At 60.7% G+C, this 19,799-nt stretch overlaps 1 protein-coding gene across 1 annotated transcript; it reads left to right on the top strand.

Annotated features, from left to right (window-relative positions):
* Positions 1–572: 572 nt before the first annotated feature.
* On the top strand, positions 573–18,310 carry actn3a (actinin alpha 3a). Its single transcript, XM_052044923.1, has 19 exons — positions 573–703; positions 1,634–1,720; positions 2,173–2,260; positions 3,400–3,478; positions 4,253–4,334; positions 4,830–4,911; positions 5,848–5,944; positions 6,295–6,525; positions 7,065–7,212; positions 8,231–8,381; positions 8,871–8,979; positions 9,065–9,205; positions 9,898–10,080; positions 11,217–11,351; positions 12,506–12,685; positions 13,711–13,857; positions 14,377–14,442; positions 15,437–15,595; positions 17,072–18,310. Exons 2-19 carry the CDS (start codon positions 1,657–1,659, stop codon positions 17,228–17,230), a joined length of 2,301 nt encoding a protein of 766 aa, XP_051900883.1. The 5' UTR covers positions 573–703; positions 1,634–1,656; the 3' UTR covers positions 17,231–18,310.
* Positions 18,311–19,799: the final 1,489 nt, after the last annotated feature.

Genomic DNA, 19,799 nt, shown 5'->3' with positions numbered 1-19,799 from the left:
CTCCCACCTTCGGAAAGCCGGGACCCAGATCGAGAACATCGAGGAGGACTTTCGCAATGGACTGAAACTGATGCTGCTTCTGGAGTCATCTCAGGTGAGGCCGCACCCTGCACCATCTCCCCCCACCCCCCCCCCCCCCCCCCACCCCCCAACCCCAACCCCAGGTCTAGGTGAGGGAACGGACCCTGAAAGCAAAACACCGCAGGCACCAGATATCCGAGGTAAAGACCAAAGCAGGCTGGAGATACCCAGCGGTCAGGCAGCGTCCACGGAGGGGGACTGTGGTGGCCGACACTGAAACACCCTCCCTTGTGGTCGACAGGCTCACCCTCACTCCCTCCAGCTCAGATACCCTCCCAGACCCTCGCTGGACGTTCAGAGGGTGGCGGGGGGGGAGGAGGGAGGGAGGGGTCGTGGTGGGGGGGGAGGGGGGCACTGTTGCGGGGGGTACGGAGGGGATGGAGGGACAGTCGGGAAGGAGCGAGAGGCGCTGGGAAGGGAGAGAGGGGTCGCGGTGAGGGAGGGAGGGGCGCTAGGGAGGGAGGGGCACTGTGCACCCACCGACCCGCTGTGCTCTGTTCCAGGCGAGCGACTCCCCAAACCCGACAAGGGCAAGATGCGTTTCCACAAGATCGCCAACGTCAACAAGGCCCTGGACTACATCGCCAGCAAGGGGTCAAACTGGTGTCCATCGGAGCTGAGGGTGGGTGCTAGTGGGACCTCCCACCCCACTCAGCCCCTCCCCTTGTACCCCTCCCCTCCCCTCATACCCCACCGCTCCCCTCCCCACCCCTCCCCTCGTAACCCACCGCTCCCCACCCCTTCCCTCCCTCCCGCCGCTCCCCACCCCCTCCTCTCCTCTCCCCTCCTATCCTCCCCCCTCCTCACCCCTCCCCACCCCTCCCCACCCTCCGCACCCTCCGCACCATCCCCTCCCCCCCCCTCCCCCCTCTCCCCTCCCTCCCCTCTCCCCTCCCTCCCCTCCCTCCCCTCTACCCTCCCTCCCTCCCTCCCCTCTCCCCTCCCTCCCCTCCCTCCCTCTCCCCTCCCTCCCCTCCCTCCCTCTCCCCTCCCTCCCTCCCCTCCCTCCCCTCCCCCCCCTCCCCTCTCCCCTCCCCTCCCCCTCCCCTCCCCCCTCCCCTCCCTCCCTCCCTCCCCTCCCTCCCTTCCCCCTCCCTCCCTCCCTCCCCCCCCCTCCCTCCCCTCCCTCCCCCCCCCCCCCCCCCCCCCCCTCCCCTCCCTCCCCACCCACCCTTACCCACCCTTCTCATGCGAGCTCCAGTGTTCCACACGCTGTATGCATGCGTACACGGGACACACACACGTGTATACACACATGCGTCCAATGCATGCATGTGCGCGCGCACACACCGCAGGCACACGTGCCCCGTGCCCTTCTCAAACCCCCACACACCAGGCCCCTATTTCCCTCTCCGACCCTGCCCCCTGCCCTCTCTGACCCCGCCCCTGCCCACTCTGACCCCACCCCCTGCTCCGACCCCGCCCACTATCCTAATTCTGCCCCCTTCCCTTTAAACTCTTGCCCCCCTGCTCCTTTAAACTCTTGCCCCCTCTGCCCCTTCCCCTCCCTCCTCCTGCCTCTCCCCCCCTTAACTTGCCTCTTCCTGTGCAGAAATCGTGGACGGCAACTTGAAGATGACCCTTGGGATGATCTGGACCATTATTCTCCGCTTCGCAATTCAGGACATCTCTGTGGAAGGTGAGCGCGTTACCCTTCACTGATTGGACGAGCGGGAGGACCGTTGACGGGCTGCAGTCAGGGGCCTGCCATTGGCCAGGTTGGAGACGGGTTGTATCTGATTTGACGGAGGGGAAGGGATGGGAATGGACGTACTTGGGCACCAATATTCAGATACAATTGAGGGGGGCACTGGGTCGATTGGGTGTAATGATGGCATGCAGAGCCCATGGAGGTTCATTGAACGTCTGCCAAAGGGGGAACACATCTGGCAAAGCGCCGGCCCTTCTGTGGGAGGGTCTGGCCTCGGGTGAGTCCTCAAGGCCAGAGGTGGGACTCGAACCTCCATCCATGGACGGGACGGCTGGAGAGGTTTAGGAGGACTCTTCACGCGCGGGACAGGAGGCCAAGGTATGGGCTGGGGCTGCGCGGAGTGGTCACGGAGACCCCTGACCTGCGGCCTTGCCTTTCAGAAACCTCGGCCAAGGAAGGCCTCCTGCTGTGGTGCCAGCGTAAAACTGCTCCGTACCGGAACGTCAACGTACAGAACTTCCACATCAGGTGGGACCCGGAACCGTCCCCGGCTCCGGAGGGAAGGGGGTCGCCCGGCCTGGAGAGCAGTGGGGAGGGAGGGATGGGCTCGGGGCTCTGGGCCGGGAGGTGGAGGACGGAGGGGATGGGGGGGACAGATTCGGCAAGGGGAGAGGGCGAGGCATTGGCCGGGGCGGTGTTGGTGGCGGTGGGGAGGGAAGTGGGCAGGATTGGGTTCACGATGGGAGGAGGCAAGTTAGGAAGGGAGGGGTGGGTGAGGGAAGGGGCTGGTGGTGAGGGAGGAGGGTGTAGGGTGTGAAGAAGGGGTGAGCTGGGGAGGTTGGCGAGGGGTGGGGTTGGTGATGGGTGGGGTTGGCGGGGTTGGGGAGGGTGGGGTTGGTAGGGTTGGGGAGCGGTAGGGTTGGCGAGGGGTGGGGTTGGGGAGCGGGAGGGTTGGCGAGGGGTGGGGTTGGCGAGGTTGGGGAGGGGTGGGGTTGGCGGGGTTGGCGAGGGGTGGGGTTGGTGAGGTTGGGGAGGGGTGGAGTTGGGGAGGGTGGGGTTGGCGGGGTTGGGGAGGGAGGTGGTTGGTGGGGTTGGGGAGGGGAGGTGTTGGGGAGGGATGGGGTCGGCAAGTGGTGGGGTTGGCGAGGGTGGCGAGGTTGGCGAGGGTGGGGTTGGCGAGGTTGGGGAGGGGTGGAGTTGGGGAGGGGTGGGGTTGGTGAGGTTGGGGAGGGAGGTGGTTGGCGGGGTTGGCGAGGGGTGGGGTTGGCGAGGTTGGGGAGGGGTGGGGTTGGCGGGGTTGGCGAGGGGTGGGGTTGGCGAGGTTGGGGAGGGGTGGGGTTGGCGAGGGGTGGGTTGGCGAAGTTGGGGAGGGAGGTGGTTGGTGGGGTTGGGGAGGGGAGGTGTTGGGGAGGGACGGGGTCGGCAAGTGGTGGGGTTGGCGAGGGTGGTTGGCGAGGTTGGGGAGGGGGTGGTTGGCAGGGTTGGGGAGGGGTGGTGTTGGGGAGGGATGGGGTCGGCAAGTGGTGGGCTTGGTGAGGTTGGCGCGGGTGGGGTTGGGCAGGGAGATGACGCCTGACGACGACCAGCCTGGGTGTGGGCCAGGTGGGGGCATTTGATGGGATCCTCTGCCTGACTTTTGCCCTCTTCCTCCCCTCCTCTCACTGCAGTTGGAAAGATGGCCTCGCACTGTGCGCCCTGATCCACCGGCACCGACCCGACCTCATCGACTACTCCAAACTGAGAAAGGTTCTGCTCCCCCCCTCCCCTCTCCCCACCCCCCTTCTCCCTCCTCCCCCTTCTCCCTCCTCCCCCCACCTCCCTTCCCCCTATCCTCCCACAAATGTGTCCTTCACCAGGATGGCATGGTGGTCAGCCCTTCCCTCACCCCACCCCTCCTCCTCCAGCTCCTCCCTCACCCCCAGCACCTCCCACATACCACCCCCCTCCTCCAGCCCCTCCCTCACCCCCCCCGCCCCTCCCACCCCCCCCCCCCTCCTCCAGCCCCTCCCTGGTGACCTGCCGAATCTGGGCGAGCCGGGGTCTCGGTGGGTGGGGGGTGGCGGGTGGCGGGGGACAGGGCGGGAGAGTAGGGAGTTGTTGGGTTGTGGGTGAACGGACTCTTCCTCTGCAGACGGGGACCCATCGATTGGCTCCCTGGACGTTCTCCGAGTTTGGGTAGGGTCGGGGGGGGGGGGGGTCGTCTTCGCTGCGCTCCCAGTGGTCCATCCGGTCCCAGAATTCCAACATCCTGGGGTGAACTCTGATCCCTGACCCCTGGGGTTGGTCAGTGTCGAACTGGACAGTGGTTATACCAGCCGAGGGGCGGTTCAGGGCCATGGGGGTCGGGCAGGGATCGGGTGGGGGTCGCCGGGGGTCGTTGGGGTTTGGGCGGGGGTCAATACGGACCGGACGCTGGGGCACCGTGAGGGTGGTGGGGGACGTGTGGGGAGTTGGGGGGCGGGGGGGGGATCATCTGCTTCTCCCGTCATCGGCTCCCCTCCCCCCCCCCTTCCCCCACAGGACGACCCCATCGGCAACCTGAACCAGGCCTTCGAGGTGGCCGAGAAGTACCTGGATATCCCCAAGATGCTGGACGCTGAAGGTGGGTCTTCACCACCCCCCCCCATCCCCCCTTCCCCCACCCCCTCCATCCCCTCCCCTCCCCTCTCCATCCCCCTGCCCCTCCATTACCCCACCCCTCCCCCTCCCATCACCCCCTCCTCCTCCCTCCCCCTTCCACCACCCCACCTCCCTTCTGCCCCCCATTTCCATCCTGCGCTCTCTCTCTCTCTCTCTCTCTCCTTTTTGCCATTTTCCTCTTGCTCTCACACCCTCCTCCCTCTCTCCCCCCCCCCCAATATTCTCCCTCCCTCTCACCCTCCCCCCCACCCTCTCCCCCTCCCCGTCTCAGTTTCATCCTCATCTCTTTACCTCGAGCACCCTCCATCTCCCCCCCCCCCCCCCGTGCGTGACGACCTCCCTGGCACTGAGGCTCCCTTCCCCAGGGGGCGATGGGTGGGCTGGGGGTTTGGGGAGGCCTCGCTGGGATTCCCACCCATTACCCACCTGTTTGTCTCGCCCCCTTGCCTCTGCGCAGACATCGTGAACACCCCGAAACCGGACGAGAAGGCCATCATGACGTACGTGTCCTGCTTCTACCATGCCTTCGCCGGAGCGGAAGCAGGTAAGGTCAGCGCCAGGGGGCACCGGGCAGTCCTCGGAGGCAGGAGAGGGAATCTTGGCCCTCGGATTCCGGGGTGGGGTGGGGTGGGGTGGAGGGGAGATTCCCCGGGCTCCTTCCCCGTAGCAACCGTGGATCTTCTACATTTGCCTGAGGACAAGAGGAGCCTCGAGCTCACGTCTCGGCCCCCTCCCCATGCCGACCCTCGGTGGGCTGGGATGGGACTGCGGGGTTGGGCCTGAGTTAAGACCAATAGGGAGCAGAATTAGGCCATTCAGCCCATCGAGTCTGCTCCTATGGCTGAATTTTTTTTGTCATCCTCATTGTCCCATAACCCTTAACCCCCTCTTACCAATCAAGAACCTACCAATTTCTGCCTTAAATACACCCAATGACTTGTCCTCCACAGCCGTCTGTGGCAATGAATTCCACAGATTCACCGCCCTCTGGCTGAAGAAATTCCTCCTCATCTCAGTTCTAAAGGGAAGTCCCTTTATTCTGAGGCTGTGCCCTCGGATCCAGACTCTCCACGTCCGCTCTGTCCTGGCCTTTCAGTATCCGGTGGGTTGCAGTGAGATCCTCTAAGAACAGGCCAAAGGCGTGAGATATTTCCATTGGAGTACTGGGTGCTGTTCTGGTCCCCCAGCTACAGGAAGGATGTCAATAAGACAGAAAGGGTGCCGGAAAGATTCACGAGGATGTTTCTGGGACTGGGGGGCTTGAATTGTAAGGAGAGGCTGGATAGACCGGTATGTTTTCCCTGGAGCGAAGGAGGCCGAGAGGTCACCTCTCCACATCCACTCTATCCAGGCCTGGATGGAGTTATGGATGGGACAGTGTGATTGGGCGGAGATCTGTGGACGGGACTTTTCTGGGGCCCAACTGCCGAGTCCGGTCGCTAATCCTCGCTCTCAATTTGTCCCCCTGCCCACCCGCAGGCTGAGACTGCAGCCAATAGGATCTGCAAGGTCCTGGCCGTCAACCAGGAGAACGAGAAGCTGATGGAGGAGTACGAGAAGTTGGCTAGTGAGGTAGGTCCCCGGTGAAGAGCTGTCCGTGAGAGCCCCCCCGCCCGCTCCGTGAGACCCCCGCCCCGTTCCCACCACACACGGCCTTTACAGGGAGAGGTCCTTCTGCCCTGCTCATTGTTCTAACCCTGCCCCATCCCAACACGGACCCTTCTGATTGACACCCACCCGACATTCACACTCCTTCCCTCCCTATCTCACTCCTTCTCCCTCCCTCACGCTCCCTGTCTCTCCCTCCCTCTCTCTCGTCCCTCACACTCCCTCCCTCACTCCCTCACGCTCCCTGTCTCTCCCTCCCTCTCTCTCCGTCCCTCACACTCCCTCTCTCACTCCCTGTTTCTGCTCCTGCCCAGCTCCTGGAGTGGATCCGCCGCACCATCCCGTGGCTAGAGAACCGGATCCCGGAGAAGACGATGCGGGCCATGCAGCAGAAGCTGGAGGATTTCCGGGACTACCGGCGTGTTCACAAGCCACCGCGCGTGCAGGAGAAGTGCCAACTGGAGATCAACTTCAACACCCTGCAGACCAAACTCCGGCTCAGCAACCGTCCCGCCTTCATGCCCTCCGAGGGCAAGATGGTGTCTGTAGGTATCCCGACACGGAGTGCGGGGAGTGGGGGGTGGGACCGTAGGGCAGGGAGGCCGAAACATCCCGGAAAAATCCATCCCAATGGAGCTCCCTCGATCGGGGAGCAACAAGGCAATAGCGAGCCCAACGAAATGGTTCCAGCCTCCCAAGAGAGCGGCCATTGGCTGGCCATCTGCGATCTTGATGAGGGCGACCATCTTGTTTTCGGGGGGGGTGGCGGAGGGACATTCCCGCCCTTTCCACAGCAACGGCGCCCCTCTGCGTCACCGCTTCCCTCCACCCTGCCTTCTCTGGTGACCCGGGGCGACGTCGAGGGGTCCGCCCGCCTCCACTCCCGTGGGAGGTTCGGGATGAAGCCAGGGGGCTGTCCGAGGGAAGAGGCCTTGCCCACCAACCACAACACCGGGCCCGCTGGTGCCTCGACTTCAGCCGAGGAGGTGCGCCGGTCGGACCCGCCCCCTCGACAATGTCCCTGGTGGGTCCCGTGGGCCAGTGAGGGGACTAACCGCACCCCGCCTGCCCCCACCCCCCTCAGGACATCGCCAACGCCTGGAAAGGGCTGGAACAGGTGGAGAAGGGCTACGAGGAATGGCTGCTGACCGAGATCCGGCGGCTGGAGAGGCTCGACCACCTGGCCGAGAAGTTCAAGCAGAAGTGTGCGCTGCACGAGGCGTGGACCGCAGGTGAGGGCGCAGGGAGAGGGGAGGGAGTGGGGACCAAGGGGGAGAGGGGATAGGGGGGTTGGTAGGGCAACTGATTATAGGGAAGGAGTTGGTGGGGGGAGGGGGAGAGAGCATTGTGTGGGGGCATTGGGTGGGGGCGTCTTTGTGGGGGGGAAGAGTCATTGGGTGGTGGGGAGGGTCATTGGGTGGGGGGTCAGTCATTGGGTGGGGGGGTCAGTCATTGGGTGGGGGAGGGTCAGTGGGTGGGTCAGTCAGTGGGTGGGGGGATGGTCAGTGGGTAGGAGGAGAGTCAGTGGGTGGGGGATCAGTCAGTGGGTGGGAGGGAGGGTCAGTGGGTGGGGGATCAGTCAGTGGGTGGGAGGGAGGGTCAGTGGGTGGGGGGTCGGGTCAGTGGGTGGGGGGTCAGTCAGTGGGTGGGGGAATCAGTCAGTGGGTGGGGTGGTCAGTCAGTGGGTGGGAGGGAGGGTCAGTGGGTGGGGGTCGGGTCAGTGGGTGGGAGGGAGGGTCAGTGGGTGGCGGATCAGTCAGTGGGTGGGAGGGAGGGTCAGTCGGTGGGTGGGAGGGTCAGTGGGTGGGGGGTCGGGTCAGTGGGTGGGGGATCAGTCAGTGGGTGGGAGGGAGGGTCAGTGGGTGGGGGGTCGGGTCAGTGGGTGGGAGGGACGGTCAGTGGGTAGGGGATCAGTCAGTGGGTGGGAGGGAGGGTCAGTGGGTGGGGTGGTCAGTCAGTGGGTGGGGGGTCGGGTCAGTGGGTGGGGGAATCAGTCAGTGGGTGGGGTGGTCAGTCAGTGGGTGGGAGGGAGGGTCAGTGGGTGGGGGATCAGTCAGTGGGTGGGAGGGAGGGTCAGTGGGTGGGGGATCAGTCAGTGGGTGGGAGGGAGGGTCAGTGGGTGGGGGATCAGTCAGTGGGTGGGGGGTGCAGGGGGGGAGTGTGTGAGCCGATGGGGAGGGGTGTTCTGCCCTTTCCCCCCTCCCCCAAGCTGGGTAACCCGCCCCCCCCCCTCCTCTCGCCCCTCCCCAGGGAAGGAGGAGCTGCTGAGCCGGAAGGACTACGAGTCGGCCTCGCTGATGGAGATCCGCGCCCTGACGCGCAAACACGAGGCGTTCGAGAGCGACCTGGCGGCGCACCAGGACCGTGTGGAGCAGATCGCCGCCATCGCACAGGAGCTCAAGTAGGGAACGCAGAGACCCTCCCCCACTCCCACCCACCTACCCCCTCCCCACCCCCCTCCCCTGTCCCCTCTCCCCCACCCCCACCCCTCCCCCACACCACTCCCCACCCGCACCCTCCCCTCCCTGCCTACCCCCTCCCCCTCCCCTCTCACACCTACCCCCTCCCCCACCCCACCCACAGCCCCTCCTCCCCCAACCCCCTCACCCCTTCCCCTCACCCTCCCCACAGGCCCCTACCCTGCCCCCTCGCTGCACCCCACCCGCTCTCCTCCCCACCCCCCCACTCACAACTCCTCCCCCTCCCCCTCCCCACATACACCCACACGACACGAACAGTCACTCCTCCCCCAATCCACTGACATCTCCCTCCCCCCTCCCCACCCCACCCTTCCCTACACAACCCCACACCCTCTCTCACCCTCCACCCTCGACCTCCCTCTCTCCCCCTCTCCCTCCCCCCAACCTCACCCTCTCTCTCTGTCTTGCAGTGAGCTGGACTACCACGATGCAGCCACCGTGAACAGCCGTTGCCAGGGGATCTGTGACCAGTGGGACACCCTGGGCACATTGACCCAGAAACGGAGGGATGCCCTGGAGGTAGGTGGTGCCCCCACCCCGCGGCCCCCCACCGCCCAGGACATGTCACGCCCCTGCTCACCCTCTCTCTCCCCTCCCTCCCCAGCGGAACGAGAAGCTCCTGGAGACCATCGACCAGCTGTACCTGGAATTCGCCAAGCGTGCGGCTCCCTTCAACAACTGGATGGACGGAGCCATGGAGGATCTTCAGGACATGTTCATCGTGCACAGCATCGAGGAGATCCAGGTAACCGGGGAGGGGGCTGCTGGCACCTCCGTCTGTGCACGGATCCCACCACAGCTGGACGGGGTCCCTGCTCCGCGTGATGCAGCTGTTCAGCGACAACACCATTAAAGTGTTCTCACTGTGTGGCGACCACATCTGGATAGTGGTGACCAGATTGTGTGGTGTGTTCTCATTGTGGGCACAACATCTGGACACATTTCTGATTGTGATGAGAACATCTGGGCATTTTTCTGATTGTGGAGCACAGCTGGACACTCGGTGACTGTGGGGCACAGCTGGACAGTGACTGTGGAGCACAGCTGGACGGTCTGTGGGGCACAACTGGACGCTCGGTGACTGTGGGGCACAGCTGGACGCTCGGTGACTGTGGAGCACAGCTGGACGGACTGGAGCACAGCTGGACACGGTCTGTGGGGCACAGCTGGACGCTCGGTGACTGTGGGGCACAGCTGGACATGGCCTTTGGAGCACAGCTGGACAGTGTGGAGCATAGCTGGACTATGACCACTATGGCCCAGTGCCCAAGGACCAGTGGACATCCTGCCCATGGCCACGATGGGCTAAATGGCCTCTCTCCAGCCTCTCTGCTGACACAGCCTCTCCCTCTGCAGAGCCCGATCACAGCCCATGATGGGCTGAAGGGCCTCTCTCCAGCCTCTCTGCTGACACAGCCTCTCCCTCTCCCCCTGCAGAGTCTGATCACAGCCCATGAGCAGTTCAAGGCCACGCTCCCCGAGGCAGACAAGGAACGAATGGCAATTCTCGGCATCCAGAACGAGATCAGCAAGATTGCCCAGACCTACGGAATCAAACTCTCCGGAATCAACCCCTACACAAACCTGAATTCCCAGGAGGTGGCCGGCAAGTGGGACAAGGTGAGTCTGCACGGAAAGATCCCACATCAGTGGATGGACAGAGCCGGGCACTGGGGTTAGAGTGGGATCAGTACAGGACTGTGGGATCAATCTGTGGACACACAGGGCTGTGGGGAGGGAGCGGGGCAGTGGGATTAGTGTGGGGACTGATACAGGGCAGTGGGGAGGGAGCGGGGGAGTTTGGGGGCTGATAAAGGTCTGTGGGGAGGGAGCGGGGGGAGTTTGGGGACATAGGGCAGTTGGGGGAGAGCAGGGGGTTTGGGGGCTGATACAGGGCAGTGGGGAGGGAGCGGGGGGAGTTTGGGGACAGGGCAGTGGGGAGGGAGCGGGGGGAGTTTGGGGACATAGGGCAGTGGGGGGAGAGCGGGGGGTTTGGGGGCTGATACAGGGCAGTGGGGAGGGAGCGGGGGGAGTTTGGGGACATAGTGCAGTGGGGGGAGAGCGGGGGGTTTGGGGGCTGATACAGGGCAGTGGGGAGGGAGCGGGGGAGTTTGGGGACATAGGGCAGTGGGGGGAGAGCAGGGGGTTTGGGAGCTGATACAGGGCTGTGAGGGGAGAGCAGGGGGAGTTTGGGGGCTGATACAGGGCAGTGGGGAGGGAGCGGGGGGAGTTTGGGGACATAGGGCAGTGGGGGGAGAGCAGGGGGTTTGGGGGCTGATACAGGGCAGTGGGGAGGGAGCGGGGGGAGTTTGGGGACATAGGGCAGTGGGGGGAGAGCAGGGGGTTTGGGAGCTGATACAGGGCTGTGAGGGGAGAGCAGGGGGAGTTTGGGGGCTGATACAGGGCAGTGGGGAGGGAGCGGGGGGAGTTTGGGGACATAGGGCAGTGGGGGGAGAGCAGGGGGTTTGGGAGCTGATACAGGGCTGTGAGGGGAGAGCAGGGGGAGTTTGGGGGCTGATACAGGGCAGTGGGGAGGGAGCGGGGGGAGTTTGGGGACATAGGGCAGTGGGGGGAGAGCAGGGGGAGTTTGGGGGCTGATACAGGGCAGTGGGGAGGGAGCGGGGGGAGTTTGGGGACATAGGGCAGTGGGGGGAGAGCGGGGGGTTTGGGGGCTGATACAGGGCTGTGGGGGGAGAGCAGGGGGAGTTTGGGGGCTGATACCGGACGGGTTTTCACTGCGCTCCCTGGGCCCACAGGTGAAGACTCTGGTCCCTCACAGAGACCAAACCCTTCAGGAGGAGCTCGCGCGCCAACAGTCCAATGAACGCCTGCGCCGACAGTTCGCTGCCCAGGCCAACGTCATCGGTCCCTGGATTCAAACCAAGATGGAGGTGAGGCGGATCTCCTCGTTGCCCCTGTCCCGAGAGTGTATTCTTCAAATCCTTTTTGCGATCTGCAGAAGGATCAGCATTTATTGCCCCTCCCTGGTTACCCCGTGAGAAAGTGGGGGTGAGCTGCCCCCTTGAACCACTACCGTCCTTCTGGGAAGGGGCTCCCACGGTGCTGTTGGGGAGGGAGTTCCAGGGTTCAGACCCAGTGACGGTGAAGGAACGGCGATATGTTTCCAAGTCGGGACGGTGGAGGGGAACCTGTGGGTGGTGGTGATCCCCCGTACCCACTGCCCCTGTCCTCCTTGGGTGGGGGGGAGAGGTGGTGGGTTTGGGAGGTGCTGTCGGAGTAGCCCGGGTAGTAACCGCTGGGTGTTGTGTAGACAGTGCACACTGTAGCCACCGTGCGCCGGTGGTGGAGGGAGGGAGTGTTTGGGGTGGGTGGGTGGGGTGCCGATCAAGCGGGCTGCTTTGTCCTGGACGGTGTCAAGCTTCCTGAGAGTTATTGGTGCCGCACTCTCCCAGGCCAGTGGGGAGTGTCCCGTCACACTCCTGACCTGTAGACGGTGGAGAGGTAATGTGGCGGATGTGGAGTGCATGGACTAACCCCACCCAGGCCAGTGGGGAGTGTCCCGTCACACTCCTGACCTGTGCCTTGTAGATGGGGGAAAGGCCTTGGGGTGTCAGGAGGTGAGTCCCTCACCGTGGGATCCCCGGCCTCTGACCCTGTAGCCACGGGGTTTATGTGTCTGGTCCAGTTGAGTTTCTGGTCAGTGGTGATCCCCAGGACGTTGACGGTGGGGGACCCGGCGATGGGAATGTCATTGGACGCCAAGGGTAGGTAGTCAGACTCCACCGTTGGGGGTGGTCATTGCCTGACACGTGTGTGTGGTGAATGTTACTCACCACAGATCAGGCCATGTCTGAACGTGGTCCAGGTCTCACTGTACGCAGGCACGGGCTGCTTCATCGGCTGAGGAGCTGAACATCGTGCGATGATCGGTGAAACTTCCTCACGTCCGGCCTTGTGACGGAAGGAAGGTCAGTGGCGAAGCGGCTGAAGGTGGTCGGGCCCAGGGACCCCTGCAGTGTCAGTGCCGAGGAGAGTGACATCCCGGCCACTGAGGGCTGACCGTTTCACTTTGTCTGTCCCGCAGGAGATTGGCCATATCTCCATAGACATTACGGGCTCCTTGGAGGATCAGATGAACCACCTGAAGCAGTACGAACAGAACATCATCAACTACAAGGCCAACATCGATAAGCTGGAGGGAGATCACCAGCTCATCCAAGAGGCCCTTGTTTTCGACAACAAACACACCAGCTACACAATGGAGGTAAGTTCCCCCCAACATCACATACCCTTCCCTCTTGAGTTCAAAAGTCACAATGGGGATCTGAGCCCCCGGACTGCATTCCTTTCTTCTCTGAACTTGCTCGAACGTTGTTATGTTCACTTTAAAGTTGAGTTTATTGTCAGATGCACAAGTCCCTGTACGCCCAGGTGCAATGAAAAACTTACTTGCAGCAGCATCACAGGCGCAGAGCATCAGGTACACAACATTCACAAGAAACACATAAATTAAACAGAAATTATACCCAATTTTTGCAAGAAAGAACACAATTAGAACAAAAGCAAAGTCTGTTGTAGTGCAAAGTGGTCCCAGTGTTGCTGTACTGAGGCGGTGATTAGGGTTGTGCCGGTTGGTTCAAGAACCGAATGGTTGAAGGGAAGTAGCTGTTCCTGAACCCGGTGGTGTGGGGACTTCAGGCTTCTGTACCTCCTGCCCGATGGGAGCTGTGAGGAGACGGCACGGCCCGGGATGGTGGGGATCTTTGATTATAGATGTTGCCTTCTTGAGGCAGCTCCTCCTGTAGATACTCCCGATGGTGGGGAGGGACGTGCCTCCCACCATTTTAGTTAATTTTGTCATGTAAATTATGGATAATTTATTGTTAAGTTTATGCCAACTTCTGTTTGTGCTGCAAATTTTCATGGTATTTATGCCCTGGGTAGGTAGATCTGTGACAATAAACTTGGACTTAAAATTGAAGTGATCCTGACTAACCCATAGCTCCTCCAGGGAGGAAAAGCCACCTCCTTCACTGTGCCCCAGAACCCGGAGGCAGTTCAGCCCTCGAGAGTGTACTGGTTTCCTGTTCGATCAGTTTTGGGGACAGAAAATTCCTGATTAGCGCCCTACTGGGTTTGCAGAAGTTGTTCCTAACTCCCCATGGAGTGTGTGATGGGACGGTGCGGAGGGAGCTTCACTCTGTGTCTGACCCCGGGAGTGTGTGACGGGAAGGTGTGGAGGGAGCTTCACCCTGTGTCTGACCCCTGACCTCTGCCCTGTGTCGCCAGCACATCCGTGTGGGGTGGGAGCAGCTGCTCACCACCATCGCCAGGACCATCAACGAGGTGGAGAACCAGATCCTGACCCGGGACGCCAAGGGCATCAGCCAGGAGCAGCTCAACGAGTTCCGAGCCTCCTTCAATCACTTTGACAGGGTGAGGCGGCGCGGGGGTGGGGGAGGAGGGAGGGTGAGGGGGCAGAGGGGGGAGTGTGGATGGGGGGGAGAGGGAGGAGGGGCCACGGGGAGAGAGGGGGAGGGGGGAGAGGCCGAGGGAGGTTGAGAGAAGGAGTGGGAGCGGGGGGAGTGAGGTGGGAGGTTAAGGATGAGGGAGGGGGAAGAGGGAGTGGGGAGTGAGGTGGGAGGGTGATGAGGGGAGGGGGAAGAGGGAGTGGAGGGGTGAGGAGACAGGATGAGGGAGAGGGGGGTTGAGGTGGGGCGTGGGAGAAAGGGCCCTGAGCAGGGAGGGGAGGACGGTGAGGTCAGGTGAGGGGTGAGAGAGGAGGTGGGGCAGGACTTGAGGGTAGGTTGGGGCGTCGGGTGAGGGTACGCACAGGGGAGGGTTCAGAGTGTCCCGCGGGACATCTGCAGCGGTCTGGAGCCGGGAGCCAGTCCCCGCGGACCCCTGTCCCGGGCAGTCACTGATGGACGTTTTCTCTCTCCTCACACCGCAGAGAAGAGGAACGGCAAGATGGAGCCTGATGACTTCCGAGCCTGCCTCATCTCCATGGGCTACGATCTGGTAGTTCCTCAGGGAACGTCCCTGCCTGCAGCTCTCCATTCCAGACGACACGTCGCACGGCGCGGTTGGAATCTCCCAGGGTTGGCCGCGCTCCAACCTCCTGTTAGGACCCCGCATGGCTGCTGAGGTGTCTGAAGGGTTGCCCAAAGTATCTCCCGTCCACAAGCCCACCAGCCTGTGGCAGATAACCCGGTTGTATTGGTCGCTCCTGCTGCAAAACCTTCACCTGTTGTGTCAATGCTGATCTCCACAGATGCTGCCTGACCTGCTTGAGTCCTTCCAACATTCTGTATGTTTAAGATTTGTAGCAACTGCTCCATGGTCCCAGCACGTTCTCGGATTCCCTCCTCTCTATCTGTCGACTCAAAGTAGTGCCTGCCCGGAACCTCTCTCATATCACAGACATTCCCCCCGTTCTCTCCACCCTGCCTCTGTCTGCAACTTCAAACAATCTTATTATCTCTCTTTTCCTGATCTGACCAAGGGTTTTTGACCCGAAACAGTAGCCCTGGGTTCTCTCCCCTTCAGATGCTGCCTGACTCTCACTGCCCACACCACCCCCCAACTCTGTGTGGTACAGAAAATGGGCAGGGCAGCCATGTTTACTGTTGGCGGGGTGGCCCTGTTTACCGATGGCCTGGCAGCCATGTTTACTGTTGGCGGGGTGGCCCTGTTTACTGATGGCCTGGCAGCCATGTTTACTGTTGGCGGGGTGGCCATGTTTACCGTTAGCGTGGCAGCTACGTTCACTGATGGTGTGGCTGTCATGTTTTCCATTGGTAGGGCGACCATGTTTGCAATGGGCATGGCAGCCACGTTTGCCATTGGTAGGGTGGCAATGTTTACCATAGGCATGGCAGCCATGTTTACTGTTGGCGGGGTGGCCATGTTTACCATTGGCAGGCAGTCATGTTTGCCACGGTGACCCGTCTCTCCCTGTCCCCTGCATTCCGTGCTGTTTGGTGTTGAACGTTGCCTGTTGTCTGCCCAACAGGGAGAGGTGGAATTTGCGCGGATCATGACCCTGGTGGACGCCAACAACACCGGTGTGGTGACCTTCCAAGCCTTCATTGACTTCATGACCCGTGAGACCGCTGAGACAGACACAGCTGAGCAAGTCATGGCCTCCTTCAAAATCCTGGCTTCCGACAAGGTTAGAGTCACCGCTCCAGCTGACCGGTGACCCACCTCGCCGACACCCCCTACCCTTCACGGTCAAAGGTTAAACCTCTCCCCAGGGGCATGTGACAAAGTGGGGAAGATCCCAGGACCAGGGGTCCCCTTCCTGTGTCCCCAGCCCCATCCTGAGGACAATGGTCCCATTCCCAGTGGGATTGTCCGGCTGCCAGCTGTGGACCCAGGGGTGAGATTGGGGGGGGGTGGGGGGTGCAGAGGTTTATCCGATTGTGGGATGGGGGCTGATTTATTGCCCACCCCCCCCCAGCTGCTGTGGGTCCGGTCTCACACAAGGACGACGGAGTGGACGACGGCAGCAAATCCCACTCCATCCCCCTTGGGAGGTCAGTAAAGAATCAGCTGGGTTTCACTGACAGTTTGGCAGCCTCAGCGCCAACACGACTGAGGGAGATTTTGAGCCGTCATTTTCCGTGAACTGAATTTAAACTCCCGGAACACCCTGATTCGAACTCTGCCGTCTGCATCGAGAGAGCTTGCAAAATCACTCCACGGGGCTCAGACAACCACCCAAGCCTCTATTCTGAAGAATTTATTCAGATTCAGATTATTTTGCAGTCAGATACACCAGGGTAGAATGAAATCCTCGCTCACGTGAAGCTCACTGAGTAAACCGTGTACACGGTAACAATCAATAGACCAGTGAATGCAGCGACAGGTACTAAACAACAGAATGGTGCAAGGTATGGCCCTGCACACTGAGGTAGTGCGAGAAGAAATGCTGAAGTGACAATAACGGAAGGGGTAGGATTAAGGGTTCAGGACGTGGCAGCACCACTGGGAGGGGGATGTGAAAGGTGATTGGTTCAGAAGTCTGACAGCAGGGAGGAAGAAGCTGTTCCCAAGTTCAGTTGTCCGGGCGTTCAAGCTCCTGTATCTTCTCCCAGAAGGTAGAAGAGATAAAAGGGAATGGGTCGGTGAATGGCAGTGCAGAGGGAGCTTCACCGTGTGTCTGACCCCGGGAGTGTGTGATGGGACGGTGCGGAGGGAGCTTCACTCTGTGTCTGACCCCGGGAGTGTGTGATGGGACGGTGCGGAGGGAGCTTCACTCTGTGTCTAACCCTTACACTGGGAGTGTGTGATGGGACGGTGTAGAGGGAGCTTCACTCTGTGTCTGACCCTTACACTGGGAGTGTGTGATGGGACGGTGCGGAGGGAGCTTCACTCTGTGTCTGACCCCGGGAGTGTGTGATGGGACGGTGCGGAGGGAGCTTCACTCTGTGTCTGACCCCGGGAGTGTGTGATGGGACGGTGTGGAGGGAGCTTCACTCTGTGTCTGACCCCGGGAGTGTGTGATGGGACGGTGTGGAGGGAGCTTCACTCTGTCTGACCCCCGGACTGTGAGACTGGGATGATGAAGAGTCTCCCGTTACTCGGGATTGATTTCCCGCCGGGTACCTCTGTGACTCTGACGGGATCCATTGTGTCCCCACAGAACTACATCACGGTGGAGGAACTGCGACGGGAGCTGCCCCCAGAACAGGCTGAGTACTGCATCAGCCGGATGACCATCTACACCGGCGCCGACGCAGTCCCGGGAGCACTGGACTACATCTCCTTCTCCAGCGCGCTCTACGGAGAGAGCGACCTGTAAACCTTCCTCCATCCCCCACTTTGCCACCCCCCACCCCTCCCCCCACTGCCGTGTCCGTCCGCTTTGCCCTCCTCTGTTACGCTAACCCAACTGTGGAGACCGTCACCCACTGCGCGTCTCGAAATGTCTTCCCCCGACACCTCGTCCCCCAGGGAGAATGGCCTGGGCGGCGTTCGAAAGAAATAGACCACCCGTGTTTTGGATCACTGATTGCATGCACGGTTGGATTGGGAAGGGAGGTGGTGTAGGGAAGGGGAGAGGATGTGCTGGACGTCCCACCTCCCTTCTCTCCGGTGGGCTGGAAAGGGGGATGACAGTGGCATCAATGGGGACACCCTCTTCGCCATCTTGGTGGCCAAGGAGTATTTCTTTATCGCCCTCCTTCCCCGTTGAGGGGGGGGGCGGGTGGGTGAGGGGAGAAGATGGCAGTGGGGGCTCTCCCTCAGTCCCTCACCCCTTTGCCTCCGAGCCTCGAGGTCCCAAGCTCGAGGTGGTGAGCAGCACCACCCATCGATCCTCGCCCCTCCCCGCCCTCCTCCACCCCCCACCCCCAAACACAACCATCTCATTCCGTTGGCCTCTTGCTTCTACATGTAGATCCTCTTCCAACCAGCCCCAAGCCCCTCCAACTTGTATTTATTTCTGAGAGTCAGGCTCAAGGTGATTTGAAACTCTCGACCCGTGAGCTGATCCCTCGCCTGGTTTCGAGGAGGGGAGGGGTGGGTGGGGAGTGTCCTTCTAAACCACAGATTGTAAGCGGAGATAATAAAACACTCCTTGAAAGTACCTCCAGCCTTTTGTGCGTCTTTTTCTTCCCTTCAACTCTTTCTCAGGTGTGGGAATGTTGTGATCGGGGCCTGTGTCCGGACTAGGCCCAGGTGAAGCCTGGAGCTGCCTTGGGTGGGCAATCCCAGTCCAGGACTGTTTGAGCTTGGTCTTGTTCCCCCTGCACACCCAGCCCACTGCTAATCTGGGCTGGTGGATGGGGCTATGGTGGTCATTGGTTTATTATTACCACGGGTACCAAGGTACAGTGAGAAGCTTTCTTTGCGTGCCATCCAGACAGGGTGTTCCGTACATCAGTGCATCGAGGTAGTAAGAACAGAATATGGTGTTATGGTTACAGAGGAAGTGCCGTGCAGGCAGACAATAAGGTGCAAGGGCCGTGATGAGGTAAATTGGGAGATCGAGAGTCCATCTTATTGTATGAGAGGTCCGTTCACAAGTCTGATAACAGCGGGATAGAAGCTGTCCTCGGTAAAGCAGCCAACATGATCAAAGACCCCTCCCACCCTGGACATTCTCTCTTCTCCCCCCTCCCATCGGGCAGAAGATACAAAAGCCTGAAAGCACGTACCACCAGGCTCAAGGACAGCTTCTATCCCGCTGTTATAAGACTATTGAACGATAAGATGGATTCTTGACCTCACAATCTACCTCGTCGTGGCCCTTGCACCTTATTGTCTGCCTGCACTGCACTTTCTCTGTAACTGGAACACTTTATTCTGCATTGTGTTACTGCTTTTCCCTTGTACTACCTCAATGTACTGTTGTGATGAAACGATCTGTATGCAAAACAAAGCTTTTCACTGTCCCTTGGTATATGTGACAGTAATAGACCAATTTACTGAGTGGGTGGGGGGCATGCATTTAACCAGAAATGGGTCAAACGTCATTCTCTTGGAGGTCATGAGTCTCTGGGTTGAAGGGCGGTGGGAACAGAGTCTTTCAGGCAGAGGTTGAAGAGCAGCGGGGGGGAAGGCGGCATGTAGAGGTGTAATATTGTCAAATAGCAGAGCAGGTTTGATGGGTTGAATGACCTCTTCCTGTGCACGTACATGGTTGACTAATGCTGAGCGGGCGAGAGGTCATGCGACGGCATTTGGGTCCGGGATCCTTTGAACTGGTCAGTTCTGATGAAGGGTTCCAGACTTAAAATGTTAAATGTTTCTCTCTCCACAGATGCTGCCTGACTTACTGAGTATTTCCAGCATTTTCTGTTTTTTTTAGGACAAAAGGGAGTATCTGACAGGACGAGGGTTGTGGTGGTGATTCCACTGTTAATGAGGGAAGAGAGAGCAGTGTCACAAGCACACAGCATCTTATAAGCAGCATTCACAAGAAAAATGTAAATGCAATTTTAACAAGAACACAATTAGAACAAAAATAAGTCCATTGCAGTGCAAAGTGGTCCCAGTGTTGCTGTACTGAGACAGTGATTAGGGTTGTGCAGGTTGGTTCAAGAACCGAACGGTTGAAGGGAAGTCGCTGTTCCTGAACCTGGTGGTGTGGGGACTTCAGGCTTCTGTACCTCCTGCCCTATGAGAGCTGCGAGGAGGTGGCACGGCCCGGATGGTGGGGATCCTTGATGATGGATGTTGCCTTCTTGAGGCAGCGCCTTCTGTAGATACTCCCGATGGTGGGGAGGGACGTGCCCGTGATGTGTTGGGCTGAGTCCACTGCTCTCTGCAGCTTCCTGTGTATTTGAATTGCCGTCCCAGGCCCTGATGTAACCAGTCAGGATACTTTCAAAAGAAGTTTGTTAGGGTGTTCAGTGACACGCTGAGCC

This window comes from Pristis pectinata, chromosome 38 (assembly GCF_009764475.1).
Source record: "Pristis pectinata isolate sPriPec2 chromosome 38, sPriPec2.1.pri, whole genome shotgun sequence".
NCBI classification, from domain to species: Eukaryota; Metazoa; Chordata; class Chondrichthyes; order Rhinopristiformes; family Pristidae; genus Pristis; species Pristis pectinata.
The sequence above is the reverse complement of the archived record's forward strand: the minus strand, read 5'-3'. Positions and strand labels throughout refer to the sequence as shown.